The sequence below is a fragment of the Bombus impatiens genome, unplaced genomic scaffold (assembly GCF_000188095.3).
Source record: "Bombus impatiens unplaced genomic scaffold, BIMP_2.2 scf_0219, whole genome shotgun sequence".
Lineage (NCBI taxonomy): Eukaryota > Metazoa > Arthropoda > Insecta > Hymenoptera > Apidae > Bombus > Bombus impatiens.
In genome coordinates this window covers 158360-177613 of record NT_176638.1, presented here as the reverse complement: position 1 = coordinate 177613, position 19254 = coordinate 158360, and the positions used below count along the sequence as shown (strand labels likewise).

The following is a 19254-nucleotide window of genomic DNA, read 5'->3' as shown; positions in this document are numbered from 1 at the left end:
GTAAGTTGTTGTATTTGAAAGATGCAAATAAGGTGTACATGCAGAAGACCAGATTTTATAATAAACATTTGCTCTTCACGGCAATTTATTCATTATAATTGATACATCAATAAATCTTTTCTTTAATTATTAACATTAATAACATCTCGTGCGCGATAAGTCCGTCGTATAAACCATCTTCACACGACTTCTAACAAGGCGCACTTCGCCGTAGGAACATTTATGGCTGAGTGATGTCGTTGGTGGGTTGACCTTGGTGGAAGACGAGAACGTCTTGCACGAAGATGTTGGAAACGCTGAGAGCACCAGGAGCCAACGGTCTTTCCAGAGGGAAGCCGAGAGGTTTGCCATCAAGGGAGATGGCACCACCAATGATTTCAGAGATTGGTTTGTTCTGGTAGTATTCGCTGACAGATGGGTCCTGAACAGTTTGTGCTTGTGCGTAGATTCCTTGGAAGCCACCAGCGTGTTGTTGTCCGCTGGCGACAATGCCACTTCCTGAGATTCCACCTTGGACTTGAGAGTTTGGCCAAGATTGAACTCCTCCCATACCTTGGGCTCCTTGCATGCCATATGGAACATTCACTCCTTGTAAACCTTGTCCGATTCCCCAACTTTGTGATGACACTCCTCCTTGCAGAACAGCAGACAGGCCTTGTACTCCGCCTTGAATTCCGCCTTGTTGTGTACCCTGAACTCCTTGAACACCTTGGACGCCAGCTACACCTTGAACACCAGCTGCGCTTTGGACTCCTTGAACACCTTGGACACCAGCTACACCTTGAACGCCAGCTACACCTTGGACGCCAGCTACACCTTGGACACCAGCTACACCTTGGACACCAGCTACGTTTTTGACGCCAGAAACAGCTTTGACGCCAGAGACACTTTTGACACCTTGAACACCTTGAACACCTTGAGCACCTTGTGCACCCTGGAGACCTTGCGCACCAGCCAGACCAGATAGTGCTTGCAATCCTTGTTGTGCAGATTGGACGACAGATTGGGCAATGTGAGATGGAGACCAGCTGTTAATATGTTGTCCGTGATGCAATTGCTGCTGTTGTTGTTGTTGTTGTACATTCCAAATCATTTGAGCACCCTGGCCCTGATGTTGTCCCTGTTGTCCTTGTTGAGCTGCTGCTGTTGCTGCTTGTATTTGTTGTTGGATCTGTTGAGCTTGTTGTTCTATTTGTTGTTGGCTTTGAACGGCGATATGTTGTCCGTGTAATCCTAAGGATTGTGAACCACCAACACCAGCAGCGTTAACAACTCCAACTCCTTGGATACTGTATGTCATGTCTTGTCCTTGGCCAACAGGGTTCTGGATTTGAGCATTGGGATACTGTCCGTGGTATCTGGTGTAGACATTAGCATAGTGATTCCTGACAGCTGTAAAAAAGAAATTACATATATGGTTAGTAACATTATATAATGATCGCCGAGTTTTTATTATTATTGATAGACCACCATCTATTTGTTGCTGAGCATTGGCCAAATTCTCAGGAAGAACCTCAACGTTTTGTTGAACTCCACCGCCCATTTGCCAAAGTTGTCCTTGTTGTTTCAATTGTTGGTATTGATTGGCATTCACGATTTGGTATTGTTGGGCTTGGTAGGACAAGTTTTGTTCGGGGATTACTGGTCCGTACGGCATATTAAGTGGGTTTGAAGAAGAGATTACAACAAGGAACTGAAGAGGGAAACCTTGTTGTTGACCTTTGGGAAGAGACAACCTAGCAGGGAAACTGAAGATTTGGTGTGGCTATAAAAATACGATTAATTATGATTAATTACAATTTCATTAAAACATTTTTTTTCAGAAAAGTCGATATAGAGACGATTTACAAACCTCAGTAATAAAGAATGGTTCCTGAGATCGGATAGCAGCATTAACACCTTGTTGAATTTCAGAAGTAGATGGCCAGTCAGGGCTCTGTCCAGGAGCTTGCTGGGAGTTCCTAATGATGATGTTCTGACCAGAGTGAACTAAACACGAAATATATTAAATATCGAAAATAAATTGATCATAAATAAATAATTCATAGTTAGAAGAAATATTGAAACTTACGGTTTTGGATGAATTGGTCAAGTTGAACAAAGAGATGTCGACTCTGAGAGATACTAATTGGTTTGCCTTGGTAGTCGTATTTGGGTCCAAGGAAGACACGAACAACTGCGCTTGGTACATTTTGTTCACTGTGAACCATGACTTTGTATTGGTAGGGTTGATGGTCTAATCTTTTGAGATAAGCTTTAACGTTTTGCTGTTGTTCCTGTTGTTGATCTTGTTGTTGCTGCTGCTGTTGTTGTTGTTGGTTAGATTGTCCAGTAACGCCGTTGAGGTCGATGTAATAGTCGCTGAAAAGAGTGACCAGCTGGCTAACATCAACGTTCTGGATGGTAACGCCAGGAAGGACAAGATCGTTGTACTGGTAGGCAGGCAAAGACTGTTGATATTGTTGGTAAAGGTTCATGACCTTTTTGAACAGTTGGTAGAAGGCTGGATCGTGAACAGCAGTTTGTCCAAGTTCAAGAGCCGACGGTGTGTAGTCCCAAATGTTCTGAGCTTCAGGAGCATTTCCAAGGAGTTTGCGAGCAGCAGCCTGGAGGCTTCCATAATACCTTGGGTTGACGCTTCTACCAGTTCCTTCAATCAAGTCACCAAGAATGTTCATACCCTGTGGTTGGTACAAAGAAAGGAAGGCGCCTTGTGGGGTAATAACATTGCCAGAGTCAATGGCATCCATCAGTCTTTGTTCCAGACTAATAACACTTTGGATGAGTTTATTCTTTTGAGGTTGGAGTTGAAGATTCTCTGGACGACCAGCAAATTCAAGTCCATTGAGAACGCGAAGATGTGGTTGGTAAGGAGCTTGTACATTTTCGTAGTTAATTTCAGAGATTGGACCAAGCCCGTTCGAAAGACGGTTGAGTTCGTAGTGAGCCAAAAGTTGTTGATGAAGATACAGATATTGAGCTCCATGAGCAATGGTGCTTTGTTGATCCTGTTGTCCTCCTTGTTGTAAGTATTTCCCTACAATCTGTTGTTGATACTGTTGTTGAGTCAGAGGCTGTTGTTGCTGTTGTTGTTGTTGTTGTTGGTCCTGCTGTTTCAAGACAGATATTGATTATATTAACTTTATAGTGCTTCTTTAAATATGTAGGAAGATATTCAATTATAATTTTTAAATTATTTACTTCTCCCAAAATGTATCCAGCAAGGTTGATATAGGAGTAGTATGCTGCAAGACCAACATCTTGAGTGAAGTAAGACAGTTGATGTTCATCTTGAGACAAGAGTGCAGAGTAGTTAACAGGGATGAGAATATTCTGAATTCCTCCTTCCTGGACTTTTTGAATGGCAATGTTTTGGGCTTCTTGGATGATTCTAGCATCCAAGTGATACTGGGGCAAGATTTCATAAACAGGTGGCAGGATGACTCCTTGGGTGTCTGAGCGAGTCAGTACAGCACCAACTAAGGCCTATTGGATGAACAAGAAAATGATTTCATGGAATACATGTGCAAGATTAGAGGCAATATAAAATATCTTCTCTTCTTGTAGCTTCTACATACCTTAACAAATTGTCCTTCATTAACATGAACACGGGCCCATGCAGCAGTCTTAAGAAAAGTCTGATAGTCCTTGGCACCCAATAGAATCCTGTAGAGTAGGGAAACTTCTTTCCTAAGCTGGCTGATTGAATTAGTGAACACTGTACCCTGAGGTTGAACTAAACCAGCTTTCACAGCACCCGCATAGTACATTACTATGATTGGGTTGTTGTACTGGTGAGCATTGCTCTCAATTTCATAAGTTTCACCAAGGTTCTGAAGTTCTTGGTTCGGGATTGGCTGTGAGATCTTCTGCAGGAGTTGGATGATGTCCTGCTGTTTGCTAAGGAGATTCTGGTCAGCTGAAATAAGTGAAAGTATTTCTTTGGTATGAAAGAGGAATTAAATATTGTGGAATTTGTTATATTACACATATGCCTTTAACTGAATATGTTACCATTATAGAAATATAATAAAACAAATCAAACAGTTTAATTAGAATCAAAGTGTCAATTATAAAATGTTACTATAGAATCAATTATACTTTCAGAAGAAAGAGAAGCGGAAGATGATTTTGAGTAAACCAGTGGTCCAGAATTATTCCCATGATACTATTACCAAAAGTTTTAAAATTACAAATTTCAGGATAGTGATTTCAAATAGTAACTTACCAGCATGTTGTTGTTTGACATTTCCACAGGCCCCTAAGGCCACCAGAGCCAACAGGACAATTAAGCACCTCATTGTATTATTCAATGATGCAATGCGATGCTGTCTGCCTCTTCGACCAGTCTTTTATACCCGAATCCTATCAAAGAAGGGATTTATCGGCGACCTGTCGACCCACCTCCCTCAAGATTTCGCAGTCTACCCGCGATATCCTTAACTATTTCGAACGTATTCGACGCATTCGATCGAAGGTTAAATGATGAATATGTATATATACATATATTATCATGAATAGATTATGCATTATTCTTCTACCAAAAATTCGGGGGTCTCTTTATCTGTGACTGTTTATCCAAACATTCTTGAGAACTTTTGCTTTCTACTCTAGTAAAATATTGCTATTTAACGAAGCTGCATTTACTTTATATTCATCCAAATAGTATTCAAATGAAAATAATTAGATTAGAAGTACATGCGCTACTTAATTATATTACTTTCATGATAGTTACTTCACAATCGTAGCTTAACTTAAGAAATACAAAAACAGGTCTAAAAAAGAAATATACAATATATACATAGGAAGTTATAATGTCATATTAGTAAGTGGATAAAGTGAAGTAAAATAAAATAAGCTTCATTAAATACCTATATTTAATAGATTTTACTATGTTTGCATCTTACTTATTCTTGCATCATCCACATATTTATATGTAATATATTTCACTTGAAATATTTAATATACATATATTTGAATAAACTTATTTTTTTATTCAAATATATAATTAATGATAATTATAGAAAAAAATAGAAAAATAAATAATATTTCAACACAAAATCTTTATTTTAAACAATAAATTTTTGTTTACAATGTTATTTTGTAATTAATAACAAAATATTGAATCAACATTTTTAATACAAATCCAAAAAATCACAGTGTTGAGGGTCATCAATATCTTCACGCGCGGGATAATGTAGGGAGATAATATGTAATATGTCTTGAACTCTCAGGTGACTATATGCGTAAAGGTTATCACTCTGCTTATCTCTTAAATGTTTTTACAATATTTTTATATCCCTGGGGGGTACAAAGAAAAAAGTGCGCAAAATTATACCGACTATACAATTTTCCAGTGCAGCAGACAAAGCAGAGATAATAGGATACATTTGTTCTTGCTTTGTCATCGGAAAAAGTGTTCGTTTTCTCATACATACATAAAATTTGCAGTAACAAATATAAAATATAAAGTTTAATAAATGTATTATATATGTTCAAACATTTATGCATATATAAAATACTCTTTTTAATCTTTTACTTTTATCTGTTACCATATTATTTCATCCGATTAAATTTCATATAATTTTACAAAATACAAAATTTTCAAAATACTTAATTATATCATTAAATAATATTATTTGAAATATTTTTTTAGTAACAAATAAGTTTTTTATTCTTCGATAATATGATAATATATTTAGCATTACATATAATTGCATGTGCAAAAAAGAAAGAAAAGAATCTTGTACAAGAATGATAACATAAAAAAACAAAAATATATTTTCGTTTTAGATAGTAGCAGCGCAATCAATCGTAATTTTTTTCTTTCATTTCACAATATTGTTTTACTTTTCGTTTTATTACATTGATGCAATAATTTGGTATAATTGACTAACAAATTTTAAAAAATTCAAGATGAAATTTTTTAATCAAGAAAAATATATTTTGACATACAATTTTTTGTCTATTCTCTCTAAAAAATTACAAGATCAAAGAGGCGCACATGTTTTTTTATTTTGTTATTGGTCTATTATAGTTTCAATATTTTATAATGTTTTTCTATTAAGATGGAACTGGAAACATAAATAATATAAAGTGACATAAATTTATGTTTGATATTTGAAAAATGACTTAGAGGTCAATTTTAAACACCAAAATATTTGAACGCTATCGATTTCTACATGGTTCGCGTATAACAAGTATAGTATATAATTTAAATGTGGGCGCTACGAATCCATCAAATTCATTCCACAAATAGATTCATTTTCTGTTCAGCTTGTTTCTTATAGCAATTTATTGAAAACGGGACGATTATTCGAGCCGTTAATTACGATCCAATTGTCCTTTCATTTCTGTTAACCGCTTCTGTACATTAACGTTTGCACGTGTACATGTTTTATATGTGTATACTGTCATTCGTAGTACTGAACGTAACCTTGAAAAGCCCACCCTCGGAGCATAGGTTCAATTGTAGCGGGTGAAGTACCGCTTTGTTGCTATCTATGCTGAATTAAGAAATCATATTGTTACTTCCAATCGGAAACCGTAATCTTTGATAAAACATATTCATGAAAAATCGAGAAATTATCGAGAAGTGACGTTCGGTTGTTGGTGTAGTAAGGTGCAAGGTTAGGAAAGAGCACGAAAGTTTCATTGGAAAAACAGAAAAATGTTCTTAAGAATTTAGGCGGTAAATGCCGCTGTTACGTGTCACAATTGTTTTGTTGAAATCAGTATGGTGCAACGCTCAGTCGCGCTTAGGCGCAACGTCAGGATTCTATTAATTGGTGATCGTGGAGTCGGCAAGACTTCTTTGATCTTATCATTAGTCAGTGAAGAATACGCTGAGGATGTGCCCTGTAAAGCGGAAGAAATCACTATCCCAGCTGACGTTACACCGGAACAAGTACCAACGAACATTGTAGATTATTCAGGTATATCAAAAATGTGTTTGTATATTATTTTCATAAACATTAATTGTCTACTGCATCAATACTATTTCATTCATAACTTTTGATTTATTGCAGCCGCTGAACAAACTGAAGATCAGTTAACTGATGAAATTCAGAAAGCACATGTAATTTGTGTTGTTTATTCTGTGGTCGATGAGGATACTTTAGACAGAGCAGTTACGTATTGGTTACCATTGATTAGACGATGTTTAACAGATCATCGTTGTCCAGTTGTTCTTGTGGGAAATAAGATTGATCTTGTTGACTATTCTACTATCGAGGTTCAGTAAATTAAATGACATTTAGAATGTTTATTTTTCTTTTTTCACCATTAATTTTATTTTTTTGTCTTTAGGCTGTATATTCTATAATGAAGGAATTCACTGAAATAGAAAGTTGTATAGAGGTAAAAGGAAACTATGATTGCAATAGTATATGTTAAATAAATCATAATAAAAAAATTGTAATTCATATTGTATCTGTTCTAGTGTTCCGCCAAAACATTACAGAACGTTTCAGAAACTTTTTATTATGCACAAAAAGCTGTTTTACATCCTACCACACCACTTTATAATTATGATACCCATGAGGTAACACTCATTATAAAGTGTATATGTATAATCTAATTCATTTATGAACAACTTATTAATATAATATTATAAATTTAGCTTACAGAAGAATGTAAAATTGCACTACAAAGAATTTTCAAAGTAAGTGTATATGAATATAATAATATCCTTAGAAAAATACACTCTTTCTGTATATGTTTTATATTCATATCGTATCATTTTGTACAGATATGTGATTTAGACAATGATGGCTTGCTAAATGATATGGAACTAAATACATTTCAACAATGGTGCTTTAATATTCCCTTACAACCACAAGTTTTAGAGGATGTGAAGGCTGTATTATCAAAAAATATTCAGGATGGCATTTGTTCTGGATGTGTTACTCTGAAAGGTATTTTGCATATTGTATTTTCTAACAATCAGCATAGAAATACATTTTTGTCATTTATAGGTTTTATGTATCTTCAGTGTTTATTTATACAAAGAGGAAGAAATGAGACTACTTGGGCTGTGTTAAGAAAATTCGGTTATGATAATGAGTTACAGATGTCTAAAGAATACATATATCCACTGTTAGTACATAATTAATTAATAATATTATAAATGCTTATTTCACTTATTATTATAATTATTTTCGATATGTTATACAGATTAAAAGTTCCTGTTGGATGTACGACTGAATTATCACATAAAGGACAGGAATTTTTAACATTGTTATTTCTGCAACATGATCGAGATCGTGATGGTGCTCTTTCTCCATCGGAAATGGAATCGTTATTTTCACGATGCCTAATGCCACCTTGGGGAGATGAATATAAATATACTGTACCTACTAATGAAAAAGTATGCTTTTTTTTTCATTGTTATCATCTTATAATATCTTTTACTTACTTCACCATTGCTTTTCGTAATAGGGATGGATTACACTTCAAGGGTATATGTGTCAATGGGCGCTATTGACTCTTACAAATGTGCGAAAAGCATTAGAATATATGGCATATCTAGGTTATAACATGTATAATAATGAATGTCAGACAAATGCGATTCTAGTTACTCGTGAAAAAAAGTTAGATTTGGCAAAAAAGCAATCTAGCAGAAATGTCTATAGTTGTCATGTAATTGGCCCAAAAAGTAGTGGAAAGACGACATTATGTAGAACGTTTATTGACCCTAAACTTGAGGTATACGTGCTTGTTCGTACACATATATTGGTATACGTATCTTATAATATACGTTTAACGATATCTATGTAACACCTGACATGATTGCAGAAATTGACCAATGAAATGGTACCGCCAAGTTCACATGTTACTGTAAATACAGTACATGTGTATGGTCAGGAAAAGACAATAATTCTGCGAGATATAAACATACTAAATGTTCAGGATGCTTTAACTCCAGCACAAATTCAGTGTGATGTGGCAGCTCTTGTTTACGATGCTAGTAATCCTAAATCGTTTGAATATATTGCACGGATTTACATTGTAAGCATTTCTTTCGTACTGTTGTATAAAGACATTAGAATTGTTTTTCCTGATATTTGCAATTAAATTCAGCATCTTTTCCAGAAATATTTTGCAGATAGTAAGATCCCTGTTCTCATAATAGCAAATAAGAGTGATCTGTCTGAAGTAAAGCAAGATTACTTGCTACAGCCAATAAGTTTTTGCAATAAGTACAAACTGATGCCACCGCAACCATACAGCATCTCCCGTACAATACGACGTGAAATCTTCGTTAAACTAGCGACAATGGCAGCTTTCCCGTAAGTTCAATTTTTTAAAACATCAATTATTAAGTAGAAATATTTTGTATAATAAACGCTCCTAAAATGTTGTTGTTTTAAAAAATAATTTTATTTCGTCGTAAAGAAAATATCGTAAAACTGTGACGTATTTGTTTGATACTATTCGATATCTTTTATTCAGTATACCTTACCATTTTTAAGAAAGTGTATTTTAGTATATCCTTTAAACTGAATTATTATTAAACACTAACAAAAAGATTTCATGTTTAGCCGCTTTCAAGGAGCATGGGTATTATTTTACAGAGACAGGTTGGTCTGAATTTTTGCAACACCGTAAGCATTGTAAGCTTGAGCAAATCGTGAATCACATTTCTTTTTTCATTTATATGTCATTGCACGTATACACAAACATATATTCTTCAAATGTGCTAGGCGATTTGCTCACATTAAAGGGTGTCGCATGTTTAAGACTATCATAACAAGGTCTTAAATCTTTTCAGTCCTTTGAGGCGAATGGTCCACATGTTGCTTGTCAAACCCTCACCCACTCAGTGGTGGAGTTCTTTTACAAGGTTTTTGTTTGTATTATAAGTTTCTGTTAATTTCACGGAGTGCTCACGACTTACAATACAAATATGATATCGATATTCTTTTGCATGAGCATGAGACATGATTGATCTTTATATCTTGTTTTGATTGTTTACATTATACACATATCTACAAATTCAAACTTATTTTTTTTAATTATGTGTCAAATTGTGATAAAATTCAAATATAAAGAACTAGCAGTTTTATTGTAGGATAGTATGTTATGTTTACATTGTGAACTAATGTATATATACAAACATTTTATATTGTGAAATAATGCATATATATGAATTTTTTCATACTGGAGAATTCATAGAATTTTAAGTGATTATTATGATAAATAATTCTTGATTTTTCAGACATATAAATCAATTTGGATTATTACAAGGGGATTCGATGGTCTGGTGGAAAGCCGGTCTTGGAATTGCGGTTGCTACCGTCGCAGGTTTTGTGGTGATGCGCGTCTTAAATACAGAGAAAAGATAGTCTACCATATTCCTTTTCTTGCACATTTAACTGCCTCTTTTGGTCGAGTATAAAGCCGTCTTTGAGAAACGCGTTAAGTTAATAAACAATGTTCTTAAATCATTAATTTCTTATATGTCCTTGATTACTTCATTACGAGGATCAGAGCTTCTTATTTATAATGTTATTCTCTTTAATGTATCATTTCATCTGATCAATTAATTTTGTTGTTTGTATACATTCTGACATTTCATCCATGTATCATGATAAGCTTTGCATGTATCCAGACCTTCACTTCTTGAAGCGCATTCGAAGAATTCTCGTATTTCGGAAATACATAATTCTTGTGTGTTTGTAGAATTATTGTTAAGAACGGCTTTAGCAGGAGATTCATGTCCTACATTGCTAGCAAGTGCGCTTTCGATTGCTTGACCCTTGTATGAATCATTAATTTAATTTGAAGTGATTAATTATTAATTTCTAAAGGAAAAAAGTAAGCAATAATATTAGTACTTACCATAACAGGGCCAGCTGCAACTTCAGCTGCTGTACTAGCAGCAGATTGAAAAGCAAAGGATTGATTATTGTTATTTGTCCATAATTGGGATGATGAAGCTTTTGCCTTAAATCTATATATATATATAATTTAAATTACAAAAATCTAAAGAAAATTATTTTCTAATATGATTGTGTTATATGTACATCATGTAAAAATTAATGTTTTATTTTACATTTTTTGTCTTATCTTTAAAATTATTACTTTATCACATATATATACAGAAAAAGGTTCAATCAAAATGAATAACAATTATATAAACAGGAATCAAATTTATTTTAATTTATTTCACTTGCATACATGTATACATTTTAACCAATTTATATAAGCAGTGATTAAAATAATTCTAGTTCATGGTAAATACAGAAGCCAAATTTTTATGAGATCTACTAATTTCATTAATATTGCCTATCTTCCTGCTATTACCTGAATGCCTTGTTTAAATTAAATCTGAAATTAAAAAACAAATTTAATAGTGGGCAATTGGTTCACGCTATATTATGAAACATATATAGAAAAATATTATTTAGAACTTACTGTTAGATGCCTTGCACTGACGAAGAGCCTCATTAAAGCCTTCGCACAATGAAAGATCTGATTGATTTTGGGCACATTCTAAGAATTGTTTAACTTCCCAAGCGCAAGCACCACCAGCAGGTGCAGAAACTGGTGCACTTTGTACTGCAGCAGGTGCTACACCTACTGGTGCAGCAGCGGCCTCACTGGAACCTCCACTGAAGAGGCCAGTCACTGCGTGTCCAATAGTATGACCAACAGCAGAACCAATTGCCACACCTCCAGCAGTAGCAGCCATTTGTCCCATGAGGGATGGCTGTTGAGGTTGAGCTACCATTGGTGTTGATGCAGGAGGATGTGCTGGAGCGGTTGCAACAGGAGCTGAGGCTCGTCTAACCCTAAATTATAAATAAAATTGCTTTTATTGTATGGTTGCACATGCTTACGAAAGTAATTCAAGAACCACGTAACTTCATTATGATAAACGTGATTCCGTTACATTCGACGAATTATTAAACATTCAAAGACAGTTTATGAAAAATTACACGTACAAATATGATTAAAAAAGAAAAAATACTCACGTCCTCGGAGGAGGATTTGCTGCTCGTCCACGTCGTGGCATGTTTTTGCGTTTTTGCACACTAAATTTCGTATAACACAATACACGTTCGTACTCTTAGGAGCTTAATCTGATACTGCAATGAAATCTTTAATGATTTTCTGTTACGCAAGTTAGTGAAACTGCGCAGGCTTAAATGTAGCTATCGAGCTTTCCAGAAATAAAACAGGAAGTACGCTATCAGAAATGTAGCGAACTTCAGTTCATTTCGAAATTAACAAGAAATGTATAATAAATCCTAAATGGTAAATCCGAATAACATTTTAATAAAACATTTGATATATTTTATATATTTTTATATTAATTATACACAAACATTGTATTATATATTACAAGCTAATATTTTACAATATAATATTCAAACCATGATGTTGGCTATAATGTTTAATATATATAGTTATTGAATAGACCATATTCATAGGATTCACATATATACACATACATATGAATTAAAAATTGAATATTAATTAAAGAAATATTAATCTTGTATTGTAAAATGTAAAAATGTCTTATTTTTTAAAATACTTTTACTTAAAAATAAAAGACTAACGAATCTCCATGCAAGTATATTACAACTTCATGAAGTACTATTGCATGATTTTATGTAAAATGTCCTACTTAAAGCTTTTTTATAAAATGAATATACATATAAGTATATATAACTATGTTTATCACTGAAATATATGCAGTAAAATGAATTAGTAATTACTAATAGAATATCTATTTCTCCAAATTGCCTATTTCCGGAGTTATGTAAATCAAATATGTATTATATAATTCGGACGATGGATATTTTTCTCAAATACGAGACTGACCTCTTTTGCTGTACTGGTGAAATTGGAGACGGCGAAGCTCGACCTCGTCTTTCATTTCTCTGGATAGTTTTTCTTCTACCATACATAATTTTGCTTTTTAATTTATTCGAAATATATTATTTTTAAATAGACTAAATCAAACGATAAAAATGATTAAATCATCTTGATATAATTAGTTTTTAATAGTATATTAGAAACCAGTCATCATTGTTTCTAATTACATTCTGAAGTATGCAGAAAATTATATATATTATCAGGTATAAATAGTAATTTAATGATTTATAATTGCAAAACTTACTGAGTGTATACGTATTTTCTTTCGTTTGTTTGCTTATTTCAATCCTTTGAAATTGCTTGACAAAGCAATCGTATTCTACAAGAATTCTGCTAGAGTGCGCCATAATCTCGATTGTCGCAATCTATACAAAAAATCAAAAATGTAGCAAAACAATAAACAGTAATTTGTATTCTTTGTAAAATACTAAACCAACAAAGAGTACAAATGAGATTCAATAAGTAACTGTTAAACAACGAGACTTAAAGGTTGATTGAATGTGCGTTTCGTGTCTTGAATACAAATTTAAAATCATAATAATCTTCTTAATTATTTTTCCTAATTTATTAGGTCATTGTTAATTCTTTTAGTGATTTTCTATTGTATTCAAATTTTGTATTCAAATCTTTTTACTTAATTCTTAAATGACTTAGATGTTTATAGTATTTACAGAAATTAATTCTTGTGTATATTATCGTTATTGCATTATCAGATAATTTAATTCGTTTTTGGTTTTCAAAAATTTTATTCCCCGCTAATATTTAGAACAAAAATATTATTACAACAAGTATGTATGTATGTCAATATTTGCGCAATTGCAACGTAAGTAACTATACATATATCCTAATACACATTTACGTATGTTAGAGAAATTTGTAAGATTATATTTAGAAACATCTATTTAACACAAAATAACTATTGTGCATGGACACAAATTCAATTCCAATAAAAAACAAAGATAAACGAAGAAAATTTTCCCAAAACTGAAATGACAATAAATTCATTTCGTTTCTTAATTTTTAATTTTTGATCGCCATTAATATAAACGGTTTACATTATCAAAAGATGTAATACTATATTTACAATAATATTTAATATTTGCAAATATATTTAATATCAAATATTTTATTCAAAACTCAAAACATTTAAAACTGTGTTTGTTATTAAGAACATCAATTTTGTCAATAATTTTTAAGAGTGCTGGTACGTATTCCGAACAAAGCTAGCAGATCTTATCGCTATGCAAACAAGAAAGAATGAAAATGACTCAGTAAAAATATCATAGAAAGAAACTAAGTTAGTATAAACGTGGGAAAGGAGTTTCGAACGGAGCGCGATGATCTTGGCCAGTTTCTGCGTCTGTGGTACAGTGTTATCGGGTTGTTATCGTCGTGCAACACGTGTCAATATAGGCACGCGTTGGCTGCAACTGTTGAGTGCATTCACCGACCATGCGCACATCAGCTGAACGAAACTCTTCATAAACCGGCGGGAACACGTTGCACATGACTCAGTGTACACGATGCCACGAGTTGGCCGCGATAGATTACGCACCACGTATATACGCCCTTCCCTTTTTTCAGTTTTCTGCGGTGCTACTACGACCATTTTTGTCATCGCGTTTTCTTGACACATAGATCTCACGCATGTGACCTTTCCTGTTTGTTTGCGGTACGATATCCGGCTCAGTGTTCAGACAAAGAAGCGCGACCGATGCCTCAATTCAACAACATTCTCCCCCACCGAGGCAAACGACCGTTTTTGATAAAAAGACTGAAGGAACGAATAAAAGAAACGGCGTAAAATATTTTCCAGGAAGGAATGACCATCTGTTTTGTCATAGAAGATTCACAAAAGATTAAGGAGGATCGTCTATCAGGCAAGCATGGTGAGTAATTGTTATTGTTTTGGTTGTTGTGAAACACGTGCGTGATGAAAAGTGTCAAAGTAGTCCCAAACAAAATGTCATGTCATAGTTATAGCGACAATCTTCCTGTACAGTAGTTCACCGTTTGGTCAAATATAGCGGAGGACGCGATAGTTATAGATATAGATAGTAATAGAGGTTCACTAGCTCCACCTGTTTTTATTGGTTCTAATAATAGAAGTTAACGTTTAGAAAAGTTAAATCGACATGCCTGTGCGTTTAGTTAAGTCACCCTCTGCATCTCGTATTCTGAACACAAACAAACGGCTCTATACATATATGTTTATGCTACAAGAATACGCGTTCGTGTATGCTGTTCGATTAAAGATGAAACAATAAAAGCTCAGCTATGAAATCATATATTTGAGATTGAACATTAACTTCTTCAACGAATTACAGATAAACGGAATTCTATTGTATATGACTAAATTATATCTTAAAATTTACTTAGAGAAAGCTGACGTAATATCTGTTGGTGACGATGAAATATCAAGCTGGTCTAATGCGACAGCGATAACGAGAGAGACTGGTGACAAACATTAGCTTCGTGATTCGCAATTTGCGCGATGAAAAAGAGAGAGAGAGAGAGAAGAAAAGAACGAAGTTAAATAAAGAGTCGATGAGAAGAAAATGGGCGCCGCGCCGCGCCGCGTCGTATCTGATTCGTTCGAGGGATATCGAATTTAAATCGCACACGTCAAACGACGTGTTTGGATCACGCGTGCCGGTCGTTCGATGTTGATAGACGGAATTATAGTTGCCTATGGAAACGTTTCCAGTTGCCTATATTTTTTACTGGAGACTTTTGTTTCCTTTGTTACTGTCTATACTTTTTGGTTTTATTTCTTCGAAATTTGTTTGACGCAGCATCGCCCTTGCGTCGCAACGGACCAAAATTATTCTTCCCGGTAACGCATACGCGTGGCAATCCCGTCGCGGAATTGCGCACTTCTTTCATGGCGTTGTGCCAATTTCAAAGTTCAGGTACTAGAGATCATGGCGTGCATACAGGGTGTTACTTTATTACTAATAATTAGTTTGTACATATGTTAGTTTATTAGAAGAGTGATACAATTACGAAAAGTATATTTTTTCAGGAAATCGGTTTGAAATAGAAATTATAGACGTATAAATTCGGCTACTTATCGATGGAAATATTTTTCTTTTTTATAATTTGAGCTTTTATTTACTTGGCAGTCTTTAAATCTTGGAAATCTTTAATAAATCAAACAAGTAACAAATTTCTAATAAATGTGTAGGTATTATTCTATTTTGCATTGTGATATTACCCTTCCGACGATGTAACTAGCAAAAACAAGAACATATGACTTACTTCATCTTTATGATTGCCAATTATCTAGATTTATGCATTTTTCTCATTCCTAAGATAATAGAGTACAAATTAATTATTAGGAATAATAATTGAGTCACTTACATAAGAACGAAATGAAATAACAGTTTTTATAAGAAAAGTGGGTCAAACAGGTCACACATTTGTACGCACTTTCTTCCATTTCCTTCAACAATTAAATTTATCACTACAGAAATGAGTCTAGTCTCATTGATAAAAAAAATGCGTATGTTACGAAGCTTCAAAGCGAACTATAAACATTTCGTTTGAAATTCTTCTACTTTTCACCTGACCTTTGCACATTTTCTCAGAACACTGATGACTTAAATCAGATACTTCATCTTAAGAACATTTAGATAACGATCACTGATTATCATTGTCATATATTAAAAACTCACTGTGTGCTAGATCATTGATACGTAAAAAATTCGACGGTCGATTGACAGTAAAGTGAAAAGTCGAAATATCGAAAAATTTCAGATAAATGATCCATACCGCAGATCAGATAATAGAAGCTTTTAATAGAAGCTTCTTTTGAAATAAGACTCCCCTTCATTAGCTAACGGTTAAATTAAGCGTGTCATTCAATAAAATAATACTATCGTTTCCCGATTGCTATTTTCTAAGCCATGCTGACGATCGTGTTGGAGCAGGCAATTCATTCAACTACTACGCATAACAGCAAACGAACAGGAAAATATTACGTTACGTATCGATCAAGCACGGAATTCCATTTTCCAAGTGATGTTCGCGCGAAAATTCATTCGAAGTGCAAATACATGCTTAACAGGAAAATCCACCGAGTCAGCGAAAGCATAATAACTTGGACGAAGATATCTGCATTTAAAATCCTCGCGTTCGATTCACAGAAAGATGCATTTCATTTTTATTTCATATTCGAAGTAACTCTGGAACACGTTTCTACTTCGAAACGAATATTAATTAACTTCGGTACGTTGGAACTGATATCCTTAAATAGAAACGCGTAGAAACTGCTGGTAGTGATTTCGTTATGTAATTTTAGCGTCTATACAGCTAAAGATCCATATACACCGAATTTATCTCAGGAACAAGCGGCAACATGGATAATATACCTTACGCGCGGGACGCGCATGTGACGAACGTTATCGGTGCTAATAAGAAGCGTACCTAACCTAATACACAGATCGCAATTATTTCATCGATGCGCAACGTATACTCAAAATTTGTCGATTCCTCCAACGAACTCGCTGTGTTTTTAATAAAAACAGAGACAGATGATAGCTACGAATCTATTAATCATTTCTAACCTGTTTCCTGTTTCGATGGTGTACATATTTTGGTTATTTTTATCAACGTTCATTTTGCTAGACTGCCTTTGATGGATAAAAATGATTTATTATTAACAGATTTGATAAAATATTGATCTCATGCAATTTTTATCGATCGAGAAACATTTATCCTTGATCTTTAATTTTAATCGATCCATGCTTCCAAATCATATTTGACCTTTCCGCTGATCCTTAGATAAACATGTTATCAAACACTTCGTTGTCTTTACAAAGTACGTAACATGACTAACCAAGGAAGTAATCCAACGGACATTCCGTAGCAGCATCGATCTTGCGGTACCCATTTGTAGCAGGAAAATGTTTGTATTTTGTCCCTCAATTCCTCTGATACACGTGCTTTTTCCTTTTCGCTCGATAGGCGTATTGCACCAGAAATAGTTCGTTATGTTCCATTGTTAGCTCCAATTTTCCTTAATTAATCGGAGTTTATTCGAGTCAACCAAATTCTTTAGGGCAAACGACTTTTAAACTCGAGTGAGGGTTCGTTGGCCCGAACCCAGGGACCCAACAAAATATGTATTCGTGAAGTGAGAAACAAGAAGCTGCAGAATCGACGCGGGAAACGAAGTCGAGGAAGTGGCGTAGATACAGCGCGTGCGCGAGAAAAATTTCAACCGATTCGAGTTTATACCACTCTTCACTTATCAAACGAGCAACAAAACATTCATTGATTATTGCGCAGCAGTTCAATATCAAAGGTTCTAAAAGAATAAAAATGTGGAATCGTTGTTAAGACCTGAATCTTGAAACGCATTAACGATGTGAATTTTTTTCAAATTTGACATGCATTTGATAAAATATAACAAGAAATAGGATAGGAACTTTACATACGTGACGATTCCTACATCATACAGAACCTTTTTTAATTCCAGAAAAGTACAGAGAAGTAAGTAAACTAAAGTAATTTAAATTTTATCTCCTTCTTGAAAATGCAACGTTTCTTAGAAAATCTATAAACACGTATTTTTCTTGTTATTTTCAGTATCGTTGTTATTTTCTTAAATATACAAATAGATTGATAAAAATGAACACCTTGTATATGATTGGAGGTTCTGTTTATACATGAAGCATGATGGCGAGGCTTGCACGTGAGAGAGTCAAATCGAGGACGAAGACGATTGAAATGAGGAAAAGTAACGGGGCGAATAACGGGTTGAATTTAACGCATCTTGCCGTTACGAGCACATTTGTAAGCCTAGTTGTTAGGTTATAGTGGATCATGTAACTTCACGATCGAATGCATATTAATAATGCACATTTGTCTCAGTGTTCACATCTATTACCGGTTTGCAGACGGACAGACGATTTACATGAGATCGTAAACAAGATAGATATCGATTTGTTCCACAATATTTTCATTTTTGTTCGGCGAATTTTTAGTGGCCTTGCTTTCGATAAACAAGCTTGACGCTATCTTTCCTTGGTATCGTTAGCGATGACGTTGTACGTCTTCCCTAGAATCTTAAATATGTCTACGCCAGAGAAAACGAAATAGTCATTGAGTTTCCGAGAACACTGTTACTTTATTCCAAGAAATTTGTGACACTACAATCTGTATGAACGAGTTGATGTAATAGAATTTCCGGAATCCCGTTACCCATCACATTTAAGATAAGATACATTTTTATTGTGACCTCTGATTATTTTCTTAAAAGAAGAAAGAGAGCTGAACTCGGAACTTAATCTACAACATTGTTCCTAAATGTAATCTGAAGGAGTGAAAACAATATTAATAAACGAGAACATTAGCAAAAATTGA

The 19254-nt window shown here is 34.2% G+C and overlaps 3 protein-coding genes, 1 long non-coding RNA gene and 1 pseudogene across 11 annotated transcripts; 2 read left to right on the top strand and 3 right to left on the bottom strand.

The window, feature by feature from the left end:
* Positions 1-61: 61 nt before the first annotated feature.
* LOC100741500 (allergen Cr-PI-like) lies at positions 62-4424 on the bottom strand. 3 transcript variants are annotated; one of them, XM_033319907.1, is made up of 8 exons: positions 4229-4423; positions 3579-3919; positions 3202-3486; positions 2072-3107; positions 1853-1989; positions 1471-1765; positions 905-1392; positions 62-859 (listed from the first exon to the last, which is right to left on the bottom strand). In XM_033319907.1, exons 1-8 carry the CDS (start codon positions 4299-4301, stop codon positions 221-223), a joined length of 3294 nt encoding a protein of 1097 aa, XP_033175798.1. In that variant the 5' UTR covers positions 4302-4423; the 3' UTR covers positions 62-220. The 3 variants fall into 3 exon arrangements, with proteins under 3 accessions (XP_033175798.1, XP_033175797.1, XP_012239178.1); XM_033319906.1 differs by having other exon boundaries at positions 2072-3110; positions 4229-4420; XM_012383755.3 differs by having other exon boundaries at positions 62-1392; positions 2072-3110; positions 4229-4424.
* Positions 4425-6232: 1808 nt separating this feature from the next.
* LOC100745336 (mitochondrial Rho GTPase) lies at positions 6233-10547 on the top strand. Of its 6 annotated transcripts, none has more exons than XM_024366512.2 (14): positions 6233-6935; positions 7029-7234; positions 7309-7359; positions 7442-7543; positions 7622-7663; positions 7751-7916; positions 7977-8097; positions 8176-8368; positions 8440-8706; positions 8797-9009; positions 9082-9290; positions 9543-9581; positions 9773-9844; positions 10220-10547. In XM_024366512.2, the coding sequence occupies exons 1-14, from the start codon at positions 6737-6739 to the stop codon at positions 10344-10346; spliced, it is 2007 nt and encodes a 668-aa protein (XP_024222280.1). In that variant the 5' UTR covers positions 6233-6736; the 3' UTR covers positions 10347-10547. The 6 variants fall into 6 exon arrangements, with proteins under 6 accessions (XP_024222280.1, XP_024222282.1, XP_012239179.1 ...); XM_012383756.3 differs by having other exon boundaries at positions 6234-6935; positions 9094-9290; positions 10220-10361; XM_024366513.2 differs by lacking the exon at positions 9773-9844 and having other exon boundaries at positions 6234-6935.
* Positions 10279-15752, bottom strand: LOC100745457 (annotated as a pseudogene).
* Positions 11139-12203, bottom strand: LOC100745212 (coiled-coil-helix-coiled-coil-helix domain-containing protein 10, mitochondrial). The gene is made up of 3 exons (XM_003488236.3): positions 11979-12203; positions 11419-11795; positions 11139-11331 (listed from the first exon to the last, which is right to left on the bottom strand). Exons 1-3 carry the CDS (start codon positions 12017-12019, stop codon positions 11321-11323), a joined length of 429 nt encoding a protein of 142 aa, XP_003488284.1. The 5' UTR covers positions 12020-12203; the 3' UTR covers positions 11139-11320.
* On the top strand, positions 14064-17430 carry LOC117151471. The gene is made up of 2 exons (XR_004461435.1): positions 14064-14774; positions 17189-17430. It is a non-coding gene; the product is annotated as an uncharacterized LOC117151471 (long non-coding RNA).
* Positions 17431-19254: the final 1824 nt, after the last annotated feature.